The sequence below is a fragment of the Panthera onca genome, chromosome D1, assembly GCF_046562875.1.
Source record: "Panthera onca isolate mPanOnc1 chromosome D1, mPanOnc1 haplotype 2, whole genome shotgun sequence".
NCBI classification, from domain to species: Eukaryota; Metazoa; Chordata; class Mammalia; order Carnivora; family Felidae; genus Panthera; species Panthera onca.
This window is the reverse complement of record NC_138348.1, coordinates 28062248-28083914: the sequence shown is the minus strand read 5'-3', so window position 1 is coordinate 28083914 and position 21667 is coordinate 28062248. Positions and strand designations below refer to the sequence as shown.

Here is a 21667-nt window from a genome sequence, read left to right as displayed (position 1 = left end):
CACACAGTTTTTATAACCCATAGAGCAAGCATCTATCAGGAAGACAATAAACAAACCTGGAAGCAGATGGGAGGAGGGAGAAGTTTCATTAAAACGACGGCTGCAGGTGGTACTGGGAATACGCCACCGGGGACCGGGTGTAAGCCTGGTGCTGTGAGAGAAGAAAGGGTGGGAATCAAATAGGATGTAAGAATTTCTATAAACAGCTGAAATAAATCCGTAAGAAGTAATTTATACATAAAGTTCTAGGTCTATGTTGTTTTGTTCTGGACATCTTAAATTGTTTTTAGTGCTTTACGTGTTTGACCAAACTAAAGTGGATGAGACAGAGCAGTCTCAACCCCATGGCCACTGGGAGGCAGAAAAGTTAACAAGTGACTTTGAGTAAGACAACCCGGGGGCTGAGCTTGAGTCAGTTTTTGTCAGAGACCATTTCTAAGCCTCATAAATCAGGTGTTCAGCAATCCTGTTTAAAGTCCATTACTCAACAACATAATCATAAGGGCCTTGTTCCCACACAGGATCTAGAGGGGCTACTACCCATCAGTAAGTATAAATGATACCAAATAGCATCACGCAGTAAGTTTCCAGTTGTACAGGTAACTTGTATGTAGCAGCATTTCTGAAGACTGTCTAATGTCACTGCCAAAATGGGTTACTAGAATCTGGATCATTGAGGGTTTTTTTGTTGTTGTTGTTTTTAAAGACATTCTTAACTCTTCTTCAAAGATTGCAGCCAAGTCACTTGTCATGGTCACCCTGAGTCTAATAATTAATCTACAATGGAAAGGTCACATCACTCCCCCACCCCCACCTCTGGATTTAAATCAACAAACAGAGGTCTCAGTACTGGATCTAAAGTCATGGCTTACGTGCTAAATGTCGTGGCTGAAATGGAATCATCTGCTGAGTGTCTGGTTTAGGGTATTCTGGTTTTCTATCCACTTCATCTTTCAGAACAGGCACTATAGAAGGAGCTACAACTGGGTCTGGAATTATAGCTGCTAGCTTAGCCCGGGAGACATCCTGAAAATGCAGAACAGAAGAATCCTAAACCTGAAAAAGGGACTTAGAGTATAATTGTGCAGTTCTACAGTCTTGAGGATACACTGTGAATCACTGGGTTAAAACCACAGAAAGAGAACCAAGAGGGATAAGTAAGAATCTGATGGTAAAGACGGTTAAATACTCAATAAGGAATGCTACGCAGGTGTTTCATAACCTTCCCCTAACCCTGGGTAAGAAATCATTAGACTCCATGTTACCAGGTAGGACATTTGTGGGCTAGATACAAGATTTTCTGGGTAGATACTTAAGACTGGGCCAGGTAGAGAGTGGGGTAATTTACAATTTTAGGTATTTTTCTGACTCTTCCCTTCTACTAGAATTGAACAGTATGAATTTAAGTGAAGCTGGGTTAAGTGAAGTCCTGCTTTCTGAAAGCTAAAACAGTCACTTAGTTATAAGGTTTTGTTAGCAAAATAAAAGATTATCCCCAACCTATTGTTACAGGGGAGAAGAAATATATATGGAGCAGCCACTATTTGTCCAGATGGTTTTAGCCATTTATTCCCTCTTTGATGAGCCCAATAGTAGCCTCTCCATTTTCTAGAAGGGACTGAAGCTCAAAGAGGGTCTGATATTTTCAAGGTCCTATAGCTAAAAAGTAGAGTGAGGATTGGGGGCACAGGCCTCTGACCTCAAACCCATCCACCATCCTCTTTTATAGTTTATCAGCAATGCCCCACCAGGGCTGAGAACAATTCTCTAAGATGGATGAAAAGGAGCAGTGTGGCCACCTAGCAGTGGAGGCCCCGTCCCCGAGGAGTTCCTCTGCTACAGGCACTGGCATCAGCCTGCCTGACCACAACCAGAAGAGCCCCTTTTGCCACCCTCAACAGGTAGAAGAGCATTTTGCTTTCTCAGCCTTTGTTCAAATGCAGTTGGTGGCAGATCTAAATGAGTAGGCCCACTGGGAATTGCTTTTTTTCTCTTCCCTTCTCCCATTATATATACACTCTAGTACATTTAATCTTTCTCCCCAAAAATGAAAGAGTAGAAATAGAAATATTAGATGGAGAATTCATATTTAAGAAGTAGTTCTACTTGGAAAGAGTAAGGTCTATTTTCCTTCATTTCCATTTTCATCTTGGTAAAGTTGAAATGATCTTTGCTAATAACTTCACATAGCGGGGTCTTAAAAGGTCTTTTGCTTTTCATTGAGAAGTACTTAAACTAGAAGTAGAACTCAATCATTCCTGAGCAGTAACCCCTAGTTACAGAATAGGGATCTGGGACTGGCACAGAACTGGGGTTTCCATTAATAAAAAGGTCTGAAGTTCATGTATGGGTAATTTTTCTCAAACATTTAAATCTGGTTCACACACCAGACCAGCAAGACCTGGTGAGGAAATGGAGAATGATAGGAACATCTTAATGTTGGTTGGCATAAAGGGACCAACCTAAGATTCTGTGGATATAGCTTCCCTTTGGGTTTCCATCTTGGTCTTTGTTTTCATGACACAGGGGGGGAAAAAAATCAAGAAATGATAGAATAATATTTTTCTCAGCCAGGGCTATTATTGACGGAGCTGTATAAACCTTAATATCTTTCCCCCTGACCTGAACAGGTTCAGGGCCAGATTTCTTATGACTCAGATGTCTATGAAGAGTTCCATTCCTAGATAAGCTAATTTCCTGAAGAGCCCCCCTGAAGTACTGTTTTGAGATACAAATCTCTGAAGGAACTGTACTGATTTATAAACAAGTAGTGAGGGTTCTTCATTATACCCACAGGAACTACATTTGGTTTAAGAGCTATCAAAACACGTTCATCGTTTAAAGTATTAGAAATTTTCTTCCTTCCACAATACCTCCATCTGCCCACCGGACAGAAGATACAGGGTGTTGACAATGTCATGGGAAGGACGTAAAGCATTTGTTAAATTTCATTCTTTTGAATGAGTGTTTCAAAATCAAGAAAAATCCCTGAACTTTTTTCCTGTTTTCTGGAAAACTATTCTGAAACTAATTTCTATTTCAGAATTTGCTTTAGAGGTATGTGTATCCATGAGCTATTCTAAAACATGGGAAAAGTAGGGACACGACACACATCTTGATCCTAAGTACATACCTTATAACCAAGCGCTTTTAGTTCACTTGCAGAGCAAGGATATAAATCCATGAACTTGTATCTGTCCACCAGCAAAGCTGTTTCTTTGCCTTCATACTCTTCTTTGAATGCTGTAAACCGTCTCTTCTCCACTTTCAGTATACTAGCTAGATCACCGATATTGCTTTCGAAAGCTAGAAATCGGGCCCAGATTTCTCTGTAATAAGTATAATCAGCACTTCATTATTCTGGGTTTGGAACAGGGAGCCCATTTACAAAAAAAGCCTTAAGGTCCCGCCTTCCCTTTTAATTACAAAAAGCTCTTATTAAACTATAGGGCAGTATAACAAATACCTACATATCATCATTAAGATTTAATCGTTAATATTTTGCAGTACTTAATCTTACTTTTGATGAAGTATTTGAAAGTGAATTATAGACATCATAACACTTCGCCCTGCACAGTAGTATATATATAAGCCCTTTTTTGAGTTTTTGCTTATTTAGCACATTTTCCTATCCCCTGTGGTAAGAGCACATTTGCCTTAAAGAAGGTAAACTTTAGCAGGGAGAGCTGAAAAAGGAACATACACAGATTTCCAATTTCTCCTGAATAATGTGGCTTTTTGTTTAGTGGCATGAATTATTCTGTAGAATACATTCTTCACTCAATGTATGAATAAAAATATATTCTAAAATCTAATATTGCTGTTTTTTCTTAACAGATTATTTGGGACGTATTTTTACCTCAGCACTGTTATAACAGCCAAAATTAATTCTGAGACTCTACTTAACTGTCACTAAGCACCTGTGCTAAAGTAACATACTGAATGCCTACTACATACCAGGAATAGGGCTATCACGAAAAGTCCACAGTGGTAGACATTATTGTTACTCAATGACATAAGGTTTGGAAAGGTCATGAAATCTGCCCAAGGTGTAATCAAAGGGCTGAGCTGGAATTTGAACCCAAGACTCCAAAGCCTTATTTATACTGTAGCTCTACACCATGTTCCTCTGGTAAAACTGATGATGGAGTCAAAAGCATAAACCAGGGATGTAATATGTCTGGTGTAACTTTTAATATGTAAGAGTCACTGCTCTCGAGTAACATAAAACTTTCAGAACTTTATTTGTTCATGTTAATTTCTAGAGGCATAGTCAAGTAGGAAGATACATTAAAATAATAAATTGCTAACACATCTCTTAAATATGTAATCAGTAGGCAAACACTTTTTAAAAATCTTAAAAAAGAGGGTGTCTGGGTAGCTCAGTTAAGTGTCTGACTCTTGATTTCAGCTCGGGTCATGATCTCATGTTTTGTGAGATCAAGTCCCGAGTCGGGCTCTGTACTGATAGTGTGGAGTATGCTTGGGATTCTCTCTCTTCCCCTCCCACTCTCGCACTCGATCAAAAATAAACTTAAAAATCTTAAACAGGTATGAAAATATTACAGGTAGGCATTTGTAAAGTAAGCTTCAAGGGAAAAGGGAAACATCTCCTGAAATTATACTCAAGAAATGTTCATCCACAGATCACAAATTCAAGTATTAAAGCTGCCATTAGAACCCAACCAAGTTTTCCCAACAGCTTACCCAGACTTCTCTGGAGGAAGGCTTCCAGATGTTAAAACGCGTTCAAACAAAACTCGTGTATTATTGTCCTCTAGGATATTAAAAAAGATATTAAATATTAAAATTGTTTTATAATCAACAGTGTATTTGCACATGCATGATCTCCTATAATTCTCATAAAAGTCCTATGCAGAAAGGTAACCATTACCCCAATGTTTATAGATGGGTTAACCTGGGGTTCAAAAGGATTGAGTTGATCTGGCTCACTATTACTGAATAACAGCTGTAACTGGAAGCCAGGTCTTTTGACCTGTAGTTCACCCCTCCTGTATATACTGCAGTTATAATGTCTAATGATTTATAACAGTATGATATCTAAATGAGGTATCCCACTGGCCTTTTAAAAATAACAAAAATTAGGGGTGCCTGGGTGGCTCAGTCAGTTAAGCATCAGGCTCTTGGTTTTGGCTCAGGTCATCATCCCACAGTTGTAGGGTTGAGACCCATGTCAGGCTCTGAGCTGACAGCATGGAGACTGCTTGGGATTCTCTCTCTCTCTGCCCCTCCTCCACTCATGCTCACGTGCTCTCGCTCACTCTAAGTAAATAAACTTAAAAACAATTTTTTTAAATAAAAATAACTTATGTATGTCCTGACATTGTGTCAGACTACTGATATTTTTTAAGTACGTGGACTGTGATGGGTGGCACGCTCAAATTTATATACTGGTGATTTTCTTATTTTGCAGTACCAGGACTGCTCTCTACATAACTACTTTAAATTCTTATATAGGTACAATTAAAACTGAAGTCTTGGGAGGTCCTCTGTAGCTGGAAGCAGGAAAATAACACTTCTTGTTAAGGGATATATTAAAATTTAAGAATTCAGGGGCACCTGGGTGGCTCAGTTGGTCAGGTCATGATCTCACAGTTTGTGGGTTCAAGCCCTGCGTCGGGCTCTGTGCTGACAGCTCAGAGCCTGGAGCCTGCTTCGGATTCTGTGTCTCCCTCCCTCTTTGCCTGCCCCTGCTCACGTGTTCTCTCAAAATAAACATTTAAAAAAAATTTTTTTAAGGAATTTTTTTAAAGAATTCAGCAGTAAATTTACTAACAATGAATTTTATATTTAAAACAGGTGCACTTATGGTATATAAACTATACCTCAATAAAGTTGTTTGAAAAAAATCCAGCAGTGTTAGTTTTTATTGACTCTAGGTAGTTATTCAGTTTTTACTACATGACCGTATGCAAACTAAAACCAAGAGATTAAAATATTTTATTCTTTTCACTTTAATCCAAGCTTTGCTCCAGACACTTTCTACCATTCCACATAAGTTTCCCACTGCTTTTCATGCTGTGTTCTCTACCGGCAAGAATGCATTTTCCTACATCTTTTCCTGGCTAACTATGTTCATCCTTTAAGACCCATCTCATGTTGCCTCTAGAATGCCACTGTCCAACAGAAATACAATGCAAGCTAACATAAGTATTTTAAATTTTCTGCTAGCCCCATTTAAAAGAGTAAAAACAGGTGAAATTAATTTTAATATATTTTACTTAACCCAATATATCTAAATTATTTTAGCATGTAATTAATATGAAAAATTAAGATATTTTACTTTTTTTTTCTTTTTTTGGTATTGAGTCTTTGAAATCTGGTATGTATTTTATTTATTTATTTATTTATTTTAACGTTTTATTTATTTTTGAGACCAGGAGAGACAGAGGATGAACAGGGGAGGGTCAGAGAGAGGGAGACACAGAATCTGAAACAGGCTCCAGGCTCTGAGCGGTCAGCACAGAGCCCGACACGGGGCTCGAACTCACGGACCGAGAGATCATGACCCGAGCTGAAGTCGGCCGCTTAACCGACTGAGCCACCCAGGCACCCCTGGTATGTATATTACACTCACACCACATCTCATTTTGGCCTAGCCACATTCCTTTTTTTTATTTTTTTTTAATGAAATGTTTTATTTATTTATTTATTTATTATGTTTGAGACAGAGTCAGAGTGTGAGCAGAGGAAGAACAGAGAGGGAGGGAGACACAGAATCTGAAACAGGTTCCAGGCTCTGAGCTGTCAGCACAGAGCCCCATGAGGGGCTTGAGCTCACAAACTGCGAGATCATGACCTGAGCTGAAGTCCGGCACTGACCCAACTGAGCCACCCACATGCCCCTGGCCTTAGCCATATTTCGAGTGCTCAATAATCAGTAGTCTAGTGGCTGCTATAACTGCACAGCACAGCTTCAGAACTTAAATTGTACTTTCTTCTCTGTGCTTCCAAAGTGCTGTACTTCATTCAGGGCTCTATTATAGCAGAACATTTTTTTTATGATTTTGCCACTATCATCATAACTAGTTCACATTTACAGTATACACACCACATTCCATGTAGAGGTCAACCACATGCAAAAACCCATTTAATCCCCATTTAATCCTCTCAACAATCCTACAAGAGGCATTCTTATTATGACTGGTCTGCAGATGAGAAATTGGAAAACAGATTTACACCTAACCCAAGAACTAATGCTACAATTAAACACCAGACATTGATATAGTTATGTTTACACATTGGATTCCCTCATGAGAATGCTCTGATAGGAATAGAGTCCTAGTCACCTTTGTATTCCTGGACTCTAGTAACCAGAAGGTCCTGAAGGTACTGAATAGATGATGAATAGATAGATGGATGGATGGATGGACGGATGGATGAACAAATGAATGAACTATGTAAAACACTGATGTTGGAAGACAATGCTTATATCATATATCGGCATTTAAAATTTTTTTTAATGTTTGTTTATTTTTGAGAGGGAGACAGAGTGCAAGTACGGGAAGGATAAAGAGAGGGGGAGACACAGGATCTGAGGCAGGCTCCAGACTCTGAGCTGTCAGCACAGCTCGAACTCACGAGAGCGGTGAGATAATGACCTGAGCCAAAGTTGGATGCTTAACGAACTGAGCCACCTAGGCGCCCGGCATCCACATTTTTAGAATAACATATATATACTAGTAGTTATTCTATTTTTTTAAGTTATATTTATTTTGAGATAGAGGGTGTGCCCAAATTGGGAAGGGGCAGAGACAGAGGGAGAGAGAATCCCAAGTAGGCTCTGTTCTGTCAGCATAGAGCCAGGGCAGGGCTTGAACTCACTAATGGTTGAGATCATGACCTGAGCTGAAATCAAGAATTGGATGCTTAACTGAGCTGCCCAGGTGCCCCTACTAGTAGGTATTCTAAAAAAATCAAAATAGTTTGCAATTGGTGAGGAACATTAATTCTATATGAGAAAATTAATTTTTAATTAAATGCTCCATGTCTCATTTTCTGGAGTTCAGTCCTTTTCCAGAGTGTAGAATCACTAAGCTAAAATATAAAATCATTCTTAAGTTTTATTCCTCTCTACTTATATAAAGAATGTTATCTCATTCAAAGCATTGATATATACCTGTGATATCTAACTCATTTACATGACTCATAATTGTATATTTCTTTATTAAACCAATTTCTATACCAGATCACTGCTGGCCAAGAAATTACATATCCTGGACTGTGGGTAACTAGACCAAATGAGACATCTACATGTACCTGAATCCCCTAGCTCAGTGCCTGGTAAAAGGTCGATCTCAGTAAAGGATGGCTATTATTATTAATACAACAGGACAGGGAAATAAAGATGGGAATAAACCTAATGTTTCTTTTTGAAATCTCTTCCCCAGTAAGCTGTAAGCAGTTCACTTTACTACTTTGTCATTTTTGAGTTTTGGTGGCTAGAGATTTGTTTTGTATTCCTCCACCCGCACCCAGGAAACAAGAGATGATTTGCCCAGAGTCGTTGGAGATGACCGTAAATAACTGTGTCTCCCAAGTCTGAATTTGAGGCTTTATCCTATTACTGATGTGACTTCACTGATGACGTATTAAAGATCATTCTGTAGAGTCAAAAGGCACTTACCATTACTCAAATACAAATTCACGGTTGATAGGCAACAGATATTTCTTGAGTGCTTATTAAGTGCCTGGTTCTGGTGTGATGACAGAATTGTAATACATTTGAGAAAGAAAGAAACCCATTTTCAGAGAATGATATTGATGGTTTAATATTACATAGCCAGGGGTGCCCCCGCATGGCTCAGTCGGTTAAGCATCAGACTCTTGATTTTGGCTCAGGTCATGATGTCGCGGGTTTGTGCAATCAAGCCCCGTGTCGGACTCTGCACTGGTAGTGTGGAGCCTGCTTGAGCTTCTCATTCTCCCTCTCTCTCTCCCTTTCTCTCTCTCTCTCTCTCTCCCCCTCTCTGCCCCTCCCCCACTCACACTCATGCTCTCTCAAAATAAATAAATAAATTTTAAAAATTACATAACCATTATAGATCTAGAATTGACTTACCATTGAGGTGAGAAAGATAGTCAATATAGGCCAACACATATTCTGGAATGTCTCCATATTTCTTTAGACCCAGTTCAAAAATTTTAAAGGCAACAGATTTGTCCTAGAAGTAGAGAGGAATGTACTGATTTCCATAAAATGTCAGAAAAGATACTCAAAAGAATATTAAAACTACAACACCTAAACAAGTTACATTAAATATTAAAGTGGAAACTAAAATCATATTAAGTAAAAATTGCTGAGCTAAAAAAAACCAAGGGGCTTAAATAAGGTATAAATAAGCAGGCAGTGGGGATTTGGATGATGTTTCATATAATTTTACACAGATACACTTGGACTTCCTTTATGATATGGAGCAATTAAAACTTAATGACAGGGGGTGCCTGGGTGGTTCAGCTGGTTAAATGTCTGATGTTTGGTCTTGGCTCAGGTCTTGATCTCATGGTTGTGAGTTCAAGCCCCATGGTGGGCTCCACACTGGGCGTGAAGCCTACTTAAAAAACAAGAAACAAAAACAAAATAACAGAAGGGGCTGGCTCAGTCAAAAGAGCATGTGACTTTTGATCTTGGTTGTGAGTTCAAGCCCCATGTTGGGTGTAGAGATTACTTAAAAATATCTTAAAACAAAAAACAAAAAACAAAAAACCTTAATGACAGAAACCAGGACTATCTATCTTTTAATTAATGTATCTCAGATGAAGGAAATATTTTACCTTTATATTTCAGCACTTACCTTACTACAGTAATACTCCATGAGTGCTGCAGTAACATAGACATGGTGGCGGGTTCTGGTATCTTCTCTTGCTTTTTTAAATATCATTCTTCCAGATTTGATACCTTCTGCTCTTCTTGCAAATTTCATATATTGGATATATACCTATGGAAAAACATAAAATGTTTATTTATTTTTGAGAGAGAGAGGGGAGAGAGTGTGAGTTGGGGCAGGGAGGCAGAGAGAGAGGGAAACACAGAATCTGAAGCAGGCCCCAGGCTCCGAGCTGTTGGCACAGAACCCGACATGGGGCTTAAACTCATAAGCTGCAAGATCATGACCTGAGCTGAAGTCAGACACTTAACCGACTGAGCCACCCAGACGCCCCAAAAGCATTTCTTTTCTACAGATTAGCCTAATGTGATCCCTGTAGCATCCAATACAGTCTCACTTTATTCCTATACTAGTATGTTTCCTATCTAAGAAAGCAATCTTGAATACCCAAGACAACAGAAAGTAAGCTTATAGATAGTGCTCTACTTAAATCCACAAGCAAAGTTTTTCTGGTATTAAAGATGTGTACAAATAAATTTTTAAAAACTGATACATAATTCACATACCACAAAATTCACCCTTTAAAGTGTACAATTCAAGGTCTCTACTATATGCATGAGGTTGTACAATGAAAACTACTGCCTAAATCCAGAATATGCAAATTAAATTTTAAGGAGGAAATAAAAGTGAAACTACTAGAACACACTTCATTAATAAATTCCAACACCTAAAAAGGTTTGATCTAATACAAGCATGTTTAATAATATATGTTTAACTTTATACTTTCCTGGTTTATTGCTTTAAAAGCCCACTACTCTATTTTTCCAAAGACCATATAATGTAACTTTACTGATAAACTGTTAATGAGTCATTTTATACTCAGCACCACAGAGTGCTCAACACATGATAAGTATGTCATATTTGTTCAGTGAACAAATGTTTCTGGAATATGAGTAGGGTCCTGATTTGCCCAGTTTTGATGGTGTTAAACTGTGTTACCCAGTTTTGACAGGTGGATACATGAATGGATGAACGAACTAGGAGTTCCTTGAGGAAAGAGATTTCCTCCAGTTTGTTGTTATAGTTCTGGAATCTAGCACGGTACACAGCACAGAGCAGTTTGCTAAATGAATTTTAAAATGATGAATAAATGCAAGCAAGTACAACAGTGGAATCCCAATACAAACAAAAAAGCAGTGTAGATTTCACTTGAGGCAGAGGGTCTCTAGGGCCGCATACATTGGCCTGTTCCCTTCTCCCGATGAAAAAGCTTCATTGCACTTCTATAGAAACTCAGGACTTTGAAAATCACTATTATACAGCAGAATTCAGGATAAAGTGAGTTGCAGTCCAATTCTTTTCCAGAATATTGGTTTCTCTTGCTTCCATTTATTTAAAAAGATTTATTTATTAGGCAACAATTATGTGCCATAAATGGCTTTAAACTGTGATCATGAGGAATCCCCACTGTTTCATTCTGCTTCATTCAAAACAAAGCAAAACAAAACAAAACAAAAAAACAACTAAGAGAACAGATCAGACTACGAAGGGGGTCACATCATGGAATTTTTGCAAGGTGACTGAAGTGTTTTGTATAATTGTGACAGTGGTCCCATGACTCAACGTTATTGGTCAAGATTCACAGAACTATATCCAAAAAAACCAGTGAATTGTAATATGTGTAAATTAAAAATTTGTTAAAGCTGACAGCAAAGGTGTTAAAGACACTTATGATGTTACTCACCAAGGTGGGGTCAATATCCTCAATTGCCAAAAGTCTGTTATATATACTGTGAACTTTCTCATACTTCATGCGACTCTAAGGTGGTAGAGAAGAAGTGGATATAAATATATATTCATAAACAAGCAGGATTTGAGCTCTGAGGAATCCAGAGGCTGTACCCCACAATGGCACCTGCTTTGAGCATAAATATATAATGAGCTGAGGACTAATACCTGTTCATTTTGCATCGTCTCTACTAAAAGCAAGATGCCTGGCAAAGAAGCAGCCAGAAAAGTAATTCAGTCCTACAGTAAAAACTCCAATTATAAGAAAGTTCTAAATATTGTTACTGACCTCTTCATAATCTGCATATGCAAAATAAAGAAGCATATTCTTCTTTAATAAAGTGCTTATGGCTCTTTCATATATATTAGCAGCTTCATCACTAAATAATTTGGCATTATTCATATCCTAGGAGAGGAAAAAAAAGAAAGCTCACTCTTCAATAATTTTAATACAGTTGAAAGAGAATGAATATACACACTCATATATATACACATACGGACACATATGCATGTCTGGATTCTAAAAAAAATTCCAAAGACTTCTTCTGTATATTACTTAACATACAGTTTTAATGCCTTAAGAAACAGCCCCTATAATTTTGACTAAGTACTCTGAGTGTCACTAAGCTTCATACTAACAGAAGATTAAAATTTTCAACACCTATACTTCATTACCAAAAATCAGTGTTATATTTTTAGCAAATTATTGCTATATTAAAACCATGAAAAGGCCAAAACGGGGACGAGGAATACTTACCCCCTTTTCTGCAAGCAGTTTACTTGACTGTTCAAGATACTGGGCAGCTTCATACCAAATATCAGGGTGATGGCCCAGTACAAGCAGGCACTGTTCATAAGCAAACATAACTAGGGAAGACATTCATAACATTCAATGGAAATAAATATTATTTATGAAACTATCAATACAAGCATCACAACTAACTTAGTAGGCTAAAACAGGTCCCTCGATAATGAATGATAATTAGAAATACAAGCTTTAGTGATTTCAAGCACCATTATCCACCCAAGCCCCATCTATCCATCCATTGTTTTTTAAAGTTTATTTATTTGTGTGTGAGAGAGTGTGCACAGGTGTGCAAGCAGAAGAGGGGCAGAGAGAGAGAGAGGGAGAGAGAATCCTAGGGCAGGCTCTGCATAGTCAATGCACAGCCTCATGTGGGGCTCGATCTCAAGAACCATGAGATCAGGACCTGAGCTGAAATCAAGAGTTGGATGCTTAACTGAGCCACCCAGGTGCCCCCATCCATAATTTTTAAATTAGTATTTACCCAGCACAAACTATATGCTAGGGAATGTGAGAGACACTGTGAACATATCAGTGACTAACACTTCCTATACTCAAGAAGTCTACAGTGTGTTCGGAAGACTGATAGTACAAAAGCAATTATAAAAATTAGTAGCTATTATGATGAGGAAAATACAGTGTACTCTTGAACTCACAGCAGTCAGACTTAACATCGTTTAGGGACTCAAGAAAAGCTTCACTAAGGAACTGACATCTAAAGCAAAATCTGAAGAAGGGACTGATCAGATCAGATCAGAAGAAGAATCTGGTCAGATGAGAGAGTAAGTGAAGTGCAGGAAGAACCAGGAAAATGGTATAGGCAAAGGAAACTACCTACAAAGGCTTATAGGTAAGAGCAAGGCCAGACTGAGAAAAATTCTAGTTCTGGCAGCAGCAGATTTGTTTCTATCAGACTTTCCTGAAAATAAAAATCATAAACCAAAAAATACAAAAAACAACTATCTAAAGGTGCAGGAGAATGACCAAAAGAAACCAGTGGCCAAAACAGAAACCAGAGAAGATTGAGCCCTTAAAAAATCAGAACCACACTGGCCAAGATCCACATTTAATATGGCTTTTCCCCTCAGCAGCAATCCCTGTGTGTACAGTTCTGGGATAGCTAGATCTCAAGTCAAATACTGAAGTCTTACTAGCTAGAAGTAGTTAACATGGCATTCTGGACTACGAGAGCTGCTAGAAAATTAAGTGGGGAAATTCCCCAAAGGAGAGAGCCACAGAGGGTGGAGTCTGAAAATCAGCAGAAATGCCCTTAAATCTTTAGCAGGCCTCTGAAATATACATACACAGAGAAGAATACAAACAGCTCCAGTGAAAAGCAAAGCTGGAAGACTGAAAGAGCGGAATAGGTTTCTCAGCAGCTACCCACTGTCACGGAGACCAAGTTTAGAATTTGAGTCCCATCAAGTTAGAGGGTCTGGGTAAACACCTTGAACTTTCCATTCTTTTTTAGGAGTAAAAACTTGGTCCCAGGACTAAGAGATTTACCCTGAGATTAAGGGCAAAACTAAAACAGATCCATTCTAACAAGGTCCAGGTAATCTGACAGTAACTTAACTCCCTGCTAAAATAAAACTCAACATTTTTCAAAGGCAGATGGCAGGATCCAGTCTTTATAATGTATCGTTTGTATATCTGTACAATGTCCAAAAGAAAAAAATTAACTGTCTAGACTATGACAAAACAGGAAAATGTGACCCGCAGTCAAGAGAAAAAGAAACCAACTCCCTGATAGTGCAGACATCTACAATTAGTAGATGAGGACTTTGGAACTGTTATAAATATGTTTAAGGACATAAAGAAGAAGATGGTAATGGACATGGAGGAATCTCAACAGAGAAATGGAAACTATAAAAAAGGAACTATAAAAATACAGGGGCACCTGGGTGGCTCAGGTGGTTAAGCGCTGGACTCAATTTCGGCTCAGGTCATGATCTCACCATTCATGAAATCGAGCCCCACAACAGGCTCCGCACTGACAGCTCTCCCTCTCTCTCTACCCCACCCCCACTTGCACTCACTCTCTCTCAAAATAAATAAATATACATTTTTAAAAAATACAAATATTTCTAAAACAGAAATTTATGGAACTAAAAAGTATAATATCTGAAACAAATAATTGACTGGATGGGTTTAGCAGTAGATTGGATATGATAAAGGTAGATAAAGGTAGAACATGAAGATAGATCTATAGAACTCATTGAATCTGAAGAACGTAAGAGAAAAAAAAGACTGGAGGTAACAAATAGCCTGTGGGATAATATCAAGTTACCTCTTTTTGTGATAAGCGTCTGATCTTCCGTACGAAGAGGGTTGCTCTTTTCCCACTGTATGTATTTCTTCCACATATCCACCTGCTGGGCTTCTTGGGGAGTATTCTGAGGAGGCACTGAGGGAGCATTACGGTCCAAACCTTTCATTACTGTCTCATATTCCTAGACAACAAGCATTTATAATTCTGTGGTGAGCCTAGGAACAACTCAGATATACGGAATTGAATTGATCAGTTTAGAATACTTTGTTCAAAATGCCTATTTTTCCCAAATACCACTTTGTTAATATACTCTAAAAACTAAGAGCAGGGAGAAAGATAACAGAGGAATACTTACCCGTGAACAAGTTCCCAGGCCTGAGTGAACAGAACACCCCTGGGCCCTCTCTGCAGGTGATCTAGGAGGTCACTCTCCAGGACAGAGGAGTTGACAGATCAACATGACTGATGATCTGGTGGCATCATTACTGCCATCTTTGGAGACACTGTCTGTCTTTTAAAATTTCAATAGTTGGTATTACTAGGCTATCTTCCCTAACTTCTAACAGTGTCAATGAATGGAAAGGTATGCCCACAAGATAAAAATCTGTCCCTGAGACCTGTGAGACCACAAAGTAGTACAGTATTCAAATATGTATGAGCAGATAGGAGGGAAGCATAAGAACTGTTTCATCAACTGTAGATAGAACCTTGTCTGTATATCCCGCTCATATATTTTAATTTTTTTTAATGTTTATTTATTTTTGAGAGAGAGAGAGAGAGAGAGAGTGAATGGGGCAGGGGCAGAGAAAGACAGGGAGACACAGATCTGAAGCAGGCTCCAGGCTCTGAGCTGTCAGCACAGAGCCCAACACGGGGTTCAAACCCATGAATCGTGAGATCATGATGAGCTAAAGTCAAACACTTAACCACATGAGCCACCCAGGTGCCCCCTGTTTATGTATTTTAAAAAAATTTTTCGGGGCGCCTGGGTGGCTCAGTCGGTTGAGCGACCGACTTCGGCTCAGGTCATGATCTCATGGTTTGTGAGTTCGAGCCCCGCGTTGGGCTCTGTGCTGACAGCTCAGAGTCTGGAGCCTGCTTCTGGTTCTGTGTCTCCCTCTCTCTGTCCCTCCCCTGCTCATGCTCTGTCTCTGTCTCAGAAATAAATAAATATTAAAAAAAAAAAATTTTTCCAGGGACACCTGGGTGACTCAGTTTGTTGAGTGTCCAACTCTTGATTTGAGCTCAAGTCATGATGCCAGGGTCATGGGATCAAGCCCCATGTCACGCTCTGTGCTCAGTGTGGAGCCTGCTTAAGATATTCTCTCTCCCTCTCTCTCTCTCCCTCTCCCTCTGTCTCTCTCTGAAAAAAAAAAAAAAGAAAGAAAGAAAAAATTTTTTTCTAAACTTGATTTATTTTATTTTTGTCCTTTAATATGTATGTAAAGAGGTATTTCATTTCAAATATATCATCCATTCAGACAATGCAATTAACTGTCACTGGTTAAGATTGCTAATAATTGAAAATGTCAAGAGGAACATCAGACAGAGAAAGCTCTTGTGTAAACACCATACTCATCATTATAGTAAGTGCCCTGTCGGAACCCCATACCTTTGCTACACGCCTAGCATTCATGTAATCTCGACTCCGATCTTCAATCATTTTTTTAGCTAAATGAATATTGATACCCTAGGAAAAAACAAAGGGAAATGTATATTATTTTAAAATTAAGTATATTTTAACATTAGCATAATACAGTTAATCTGTTCATTTACTAAGTCACTTTAAATTCTTTCTTTTAAAGGACTTTGTTAATAAAATAAAGATTCAATCACATTACATGCTTCAGAGATCAAGGAGGATCTGCTTATATCTGTTAGGAGCTGGCAGTAAGTCTCCATGTATCAGGAATTTCTAAAGATAAGGAATCATTTGGAAAGGGTCAATTATTTCATATAAGATTATACTAATAAAGAACTCTGTACAGATTCATCAGGGTGAATAGCCATCGCTTCACTTTAAAAGTCCTTTTTTAACTAGGTCTGCATAACTTTAAAAACAAATGCCAAAGTAGCATGGAGATATAAACATTATCTTTCACGCTTAGTAATTCTCAAAAAGTAGTCCAAGGAGTCCTGTTCCCTAAGACCCTTTCAGGGGTTTTCAGAGGCTACATGATGTTATTAATATCATAACACGTTGAATTTAGAAGCAGATATGAAAATCTTCCATTAACTTCTATTAAGTTAGGTAGAGATTCACAAAAATATAAAACAAGGCCACTCTCCTCACTAAATTTTTCTTGCTTTGAAAAAGACAGTTTGTTTTAATGCTATTTATGTTAAAATTTAAAATGTAAGGAATTTATTATTGTGAAATACAAATGAAATAATAAATATCTTGGAAATTTCTCAGTTTTAATCTCAATATGCTAAATACTAATAGATAAAAGCCACATTAAAATTAAAAGTTCTTTGTAATCTTCATCAATTCTTAAAATCCCAAGACCAAAAAATTTGACAATCACTGCTCATGCCTATGAGGGAACAGTTTCAATACCCTACACAGTTCTTCCCTATCACAATGGACATATCAGAAATTTTGTTTTAACAATAGAGCTTATTGGCATGTATGTTTACATATATAAGCCGATTAGCTCAGCTGGTTAAAAAATATGCCAGTGATGGGCACCTGGGTGGCTCAGTTGGTTAAGCATCTGACATCGGCTCAGGTCGTTATCTCACAGTTCAAGTCCAGTATCAGGTGAGTCCAGTATCAGGTGAGCTCAAGCCCTGCTTCGGGTGAGCAAGAGCCCCGCTCCTCTCTCTTTCTCCCTCTCTCTCTCTGCCCCTCGCTCACTTTTGCCTTCCCTCTCTCAAAAAAAAAAAAAAAAAAAAAAAAAAAAGCCACTGAGACAAAGATCTTGGACTGCAGCCTCCCTGCATGCCAACAATCACAGCACTATAACTACATGAAAGACAAGCAATGCAACTGATCATTACTCCTGGAAACAATTCTAATAAGGTCCCATTTAATAAGAGATGAATGGCAATGTGTATGCATGACCGTGTGGTTTAGCACTGAATACAAGTGGTTTTGTAAGAATTATAATTTCTCCCAGGGTATTCTCTAAAAAATAACTCAGTAGTATTAGGAGACTCTCAAAACCTTCCAAAAACATTAGGAATGGTTCTTTGATTACAATCAATATAAAAACAAACCTGTGTAGCACTAATATCCAGGCACCTTATACTAATGAGGCCAGAATCCACAAATCCACAATGCATAAAAATTAAAAACAAAAAAACTAAAAATGGCTTAGCTATAATAATAAACTACTCTGGCCTAATTTACCTCTTCATACTTGTTATAGTCTCTCCAGAGTTGTTCAATATTGATCATTGGATTAACACAACCTCGTTGATAAACTCTTCGGACAGCTGTTATTCTCTGATTTTCTGCATAAGATCCAACAGCTTCCCTGGCATTGGATTAAAAAAATGCTATCAATTATATTACAGCTAAAGCCATTATTCACATGGGAAAAAAAAAAAAAACTATAAAAATACTTACACGCCTTTTAAGAAATTAATGTAATCCACCCAAATCTAAGAAATAAAATAAAATGTCAGTATCTTTCTTGATATTTTCAAATTTATTACGTGTATAGCATATATATGGAAAAAATTTAAGTCTACCTGATAAGACATAATTTCCATTCCAATTTTATCCAGTGCAAAGTCATATGCTTGAGCCATTTTTTCTCTGAAATAAATGTGACAGACATGTATTTAAATTATTTATTTTCTAAAAAGGTTTTATTATTATTTTAAGATTTTAGTTTTAAGTAATCTCTAATCCAATGTGAGGCTTGAACTCACAACCCAAGATTAAGAGTCATATGTTCTATTGACTGAACTAGCCAGGCACCCCAAAATACATGTTAATAAACATTCATTTATTATTAAAATATATCTACAAATAAAACATACGGGGCACCATATGTCAGGTCAGAGTCTGTTTTGGATCTTTTGTCTGCACCCCTCCCCCACTCTCTCTCAAAAATAAACATTAAATATATATATATATATGTATTTTTTTTTTAAGACACAATCATAACTTCTGATCATAAGATGAAAACAGCATTTGAACTTTTTGTCTAAGCAAAAATGTAAAGACATCTTTGCAAATATCTTTCTTTTGTGTTTAGTTTGTCAATGTCTTTAATGTATATGCTTTATTTTTTTAACTACTGCTTGTGAGCTTATCAAAACTAAAGCCCATATTTCACTTATTGTTATATTCTTTAAATTGCCTAATCTTACATGTAGCAGATTCCAATTGGAAATATCTGATTCTCTGATTGAGGAGGTACACTGTGTCTGAAGATGTATTAGCTCTGAAGTAAAATATAGGAAGAAAGAACTTCCTCTTCAATATAAGATAATAAAAGATGAGGAACAGAAATACAGAATTCTAGTTATAGAAATTCTAGTTTGACAACAAGCCTGCCAACAAAGTGACTGGGTGTTAACAAATGTACAGTGTTTCAATATAGAAGAAGGGCTTGGGTGATTTGATTCTCCAGAATAAGACCGACACCAGTGGCTTTCTTTGAAGCGCTTTTCCCAAGGTTTACTGACTTCTCCGAGAACCCTGACTTTTTGAACTCTTAAGTCTCCCCTAAGTTAAGAGAAGGTGTGAGTTTATGTGGGGTTGACTGTGTGCCTGGAGACGACTTATTCTTAAGATCTTGTTTTAACTTACTTGTAACTTGGCAGTTTACCCTTAGTTTCTCGAACGTATGAAAGATAACACTTCCATAAATCAATGTGCAAAACCTTCATAAGGCATCTTTGAAATAGCTATAAATACAAGAAAATATTATCAGAATCTATGGTTAGATAAATTTCACATGTATGTGGGTGAAATGGAACATTAAAAAAACAAATTCAGCTATTTTCATTAATTTATTATCTTGTTACAGATAAATGGCAAATTTAACAAATCCCTCCTATTTTCAGTTTAGATAATCAAAATCATTCTCATGATTTTGGTCAGTAGAGTATAATTATTTTCTTTTCCAAAATTTTTATTGTGAACATTTTCAACCATACAAAAAACTCAAATAAGTATAATGAACTCTTATATAATCAATACCTAGATTCAACAATTGTTACCATTTTACTAGATTTGCCTATATATGGTAAGTCCTGAGTTAAACTTTAGCATAAAATTCAAAGTATGTTTATGAGAACTCACCTTTTCAACCTTGTCATAATTTTTAGCTTTTATCTGAAGAGAAAGAGAAAAATGTAGAATTAACATTATTGTTTTTAGAGTATTAAAACACCATGCCTGAGATTTTTGACTAATCTTGCAAATTCATCCTTACACTTTCCTACTAATTCTGCCTTACAAAAATAACAAATAGAATTTTGAGTGCAACATGGGTAATTATGCACTGTAAATGTGCCTTATGTAAGCTGATTCTACACAGACAGCTTTTCATCAACTATTTATGTTTAAATTTTATAAATTTCAAAGTGTAAGTCACAAGGTGAATACAGAAATATATACAAGACATACAGAGCTTTATGTATCCAATGAAGACAAACTTAAAGCTTTATTTTCCTTGAATAGCTAATTACTAGAACAATCTGAGTACAGTTGCAAAAAGATTTGCTAATTTCGACTACAATTAAATTTCAGTCACCCAGTCAACCTCCTATATCCTAGGCACTATGGTAGGAACTGTGGCTACCACAGTGAACAAAACAAGCATAGTCTGCCTGTGTCCTCATAGAATTCACAGTGTAATGGAAAAGTATGTCAAGATGAGGAAAATACAGGGTGCTCTGGGTGCATTTAGAAGAAGCCTAAAACTCCGACTTGAGTAGTTGCAGAAAATTTCCTGGAAAAAGTGAAGATGTTAAGGATGAGGTGTTAGGCTGGTAAAGGGAGGGAGGACTTATTCCAGGCAAGAGGAATAACACGTGCAAAGACCAAGGTTAAATATGATTAGATTTCCCTTTCTCTGAATATTTTCATTAGATGGTAGGTGGGATCAGTTGCTCAACTGTGATGTATCAACAAATCTTTTTCACCCAGATAGGTGGATAATTTGATTGGTTAGAGAAATCCTGTGGTCCTTTTCTCTCAGCAGTATGTATAAATTTTCTATTTTCTGCCTTATGGTGATGCCGATGAGAACTTTGATGACAAGCTCTTTTTCTTTTGCTGATAACTTGGCTTTCTCTCTGGAACTTGTAAGATTTCCCCTTGATCTTCAGAGTCCATAAATTTTGAGAGGATATGCCTAAGTCTTTCCACTTTGAGGCAGTTTAGTCAAGGCTCTGAAGTCAGAACTCTCGGATTTACACTGACTATCCACTTAACCTCTTTTTCCTTATCTGAAAAACAGTGATAATAATAGCTATTTTCTAAGGCTGTTGTAAGGACTCAAAGAGTTAATAAATGTGAAGCCGTTAGAACACTGCTTGGCAAAGTGAGCACATAGTAGGTGCCATTTATTATTCTATTAGCACAAATTCTGCGTGGAATTTAGCCTGTCCTTTGAAAAATAAAGGTATTTTTCAGCTCAAGAATTAAAAAAAAATTATTGCCTCTCTTCCATCTGTTCCTTTTCCTTTTAGAACTCTTATTATACATATTACATCTCCTTGTTCTATCCTCAAAATCTGTCATTTTTACCCTGTCTTTTGCATTTTTGGTCTAGGCTTAAAATTATTTCTTCCACTAGATTTTCCAGGCCAATTATTTAGGTCTCCATGTTACCATTCTCCTCCATTTGACTTATTACTGTAGTTAGTTAAAAAATAATGGGTTTTAGCTCATTTTTTAAAAATCCTGCACTTCCAGTGTCACTGTATTCATATCATTTTGTGGAAGTTGTTGTCTCCTCTATTCTGTTGGGGGCTGTCCCCAAGAGT

General features: G+C 37.3%; 1 protein-coding gene across 1 annotated transcript in view; it reads right to left on the bottom strand.

Moving 5' to 3' along the window:
- Positions 1-21667, bottom strand: part of CSTF3 (cleavage stimulation factor subunit 3) — a 72342-nt gene that overhangs the window by 1275 nt on the left and 49400 nt on the right. The window contains exons 4-19 of the mRNA XM_060606308.3: positions 19977-20009; positions 19482-19579; positions 18413-18479; positions 18288-18322; positions 18069-18195; positions 16326-16403; positions 14732-14894; positions 12394-12503; positions 11926-12042; positions 11593-11667; positions 9816-9959; positions 9083-9185; positions 4708-4777; positions 3134-3329; positions 873-1026; positions 57-151 (exon numbers count right to left, since the gene is read on the bottom strand). Coding sequence (XP_060462291.1) covers positions 57-151; positions 873-1026; positions 3134-3329; positions 4708-4777; positions 9083-9185; positions 9816-9959; positions 11593-11667; positions 11926-12042; positions 12394-12503; positions 14732-14894; positions 16326-16403; positions 18069-18195; positions 18288-18322; positions 18413-18479; positions 19482-19579; positions 19977-20009 — 1665 coding nt within the window. The remainder of the gene's footprint in view (positions 1-56; positions 152-872; positions 1027-3133; positions 3330-4707; positions 4778-9082; positions 9186-9815; positions 9960-11592; positions 11668-11925; positions 12043-12393; positions 12504-14731; positions 14895-16325; positions 16404-18068; positions 18196-18287; positions 18323-18412; positions 18480-19481; positions 19580-19976; positions 20010-21667) is intronic.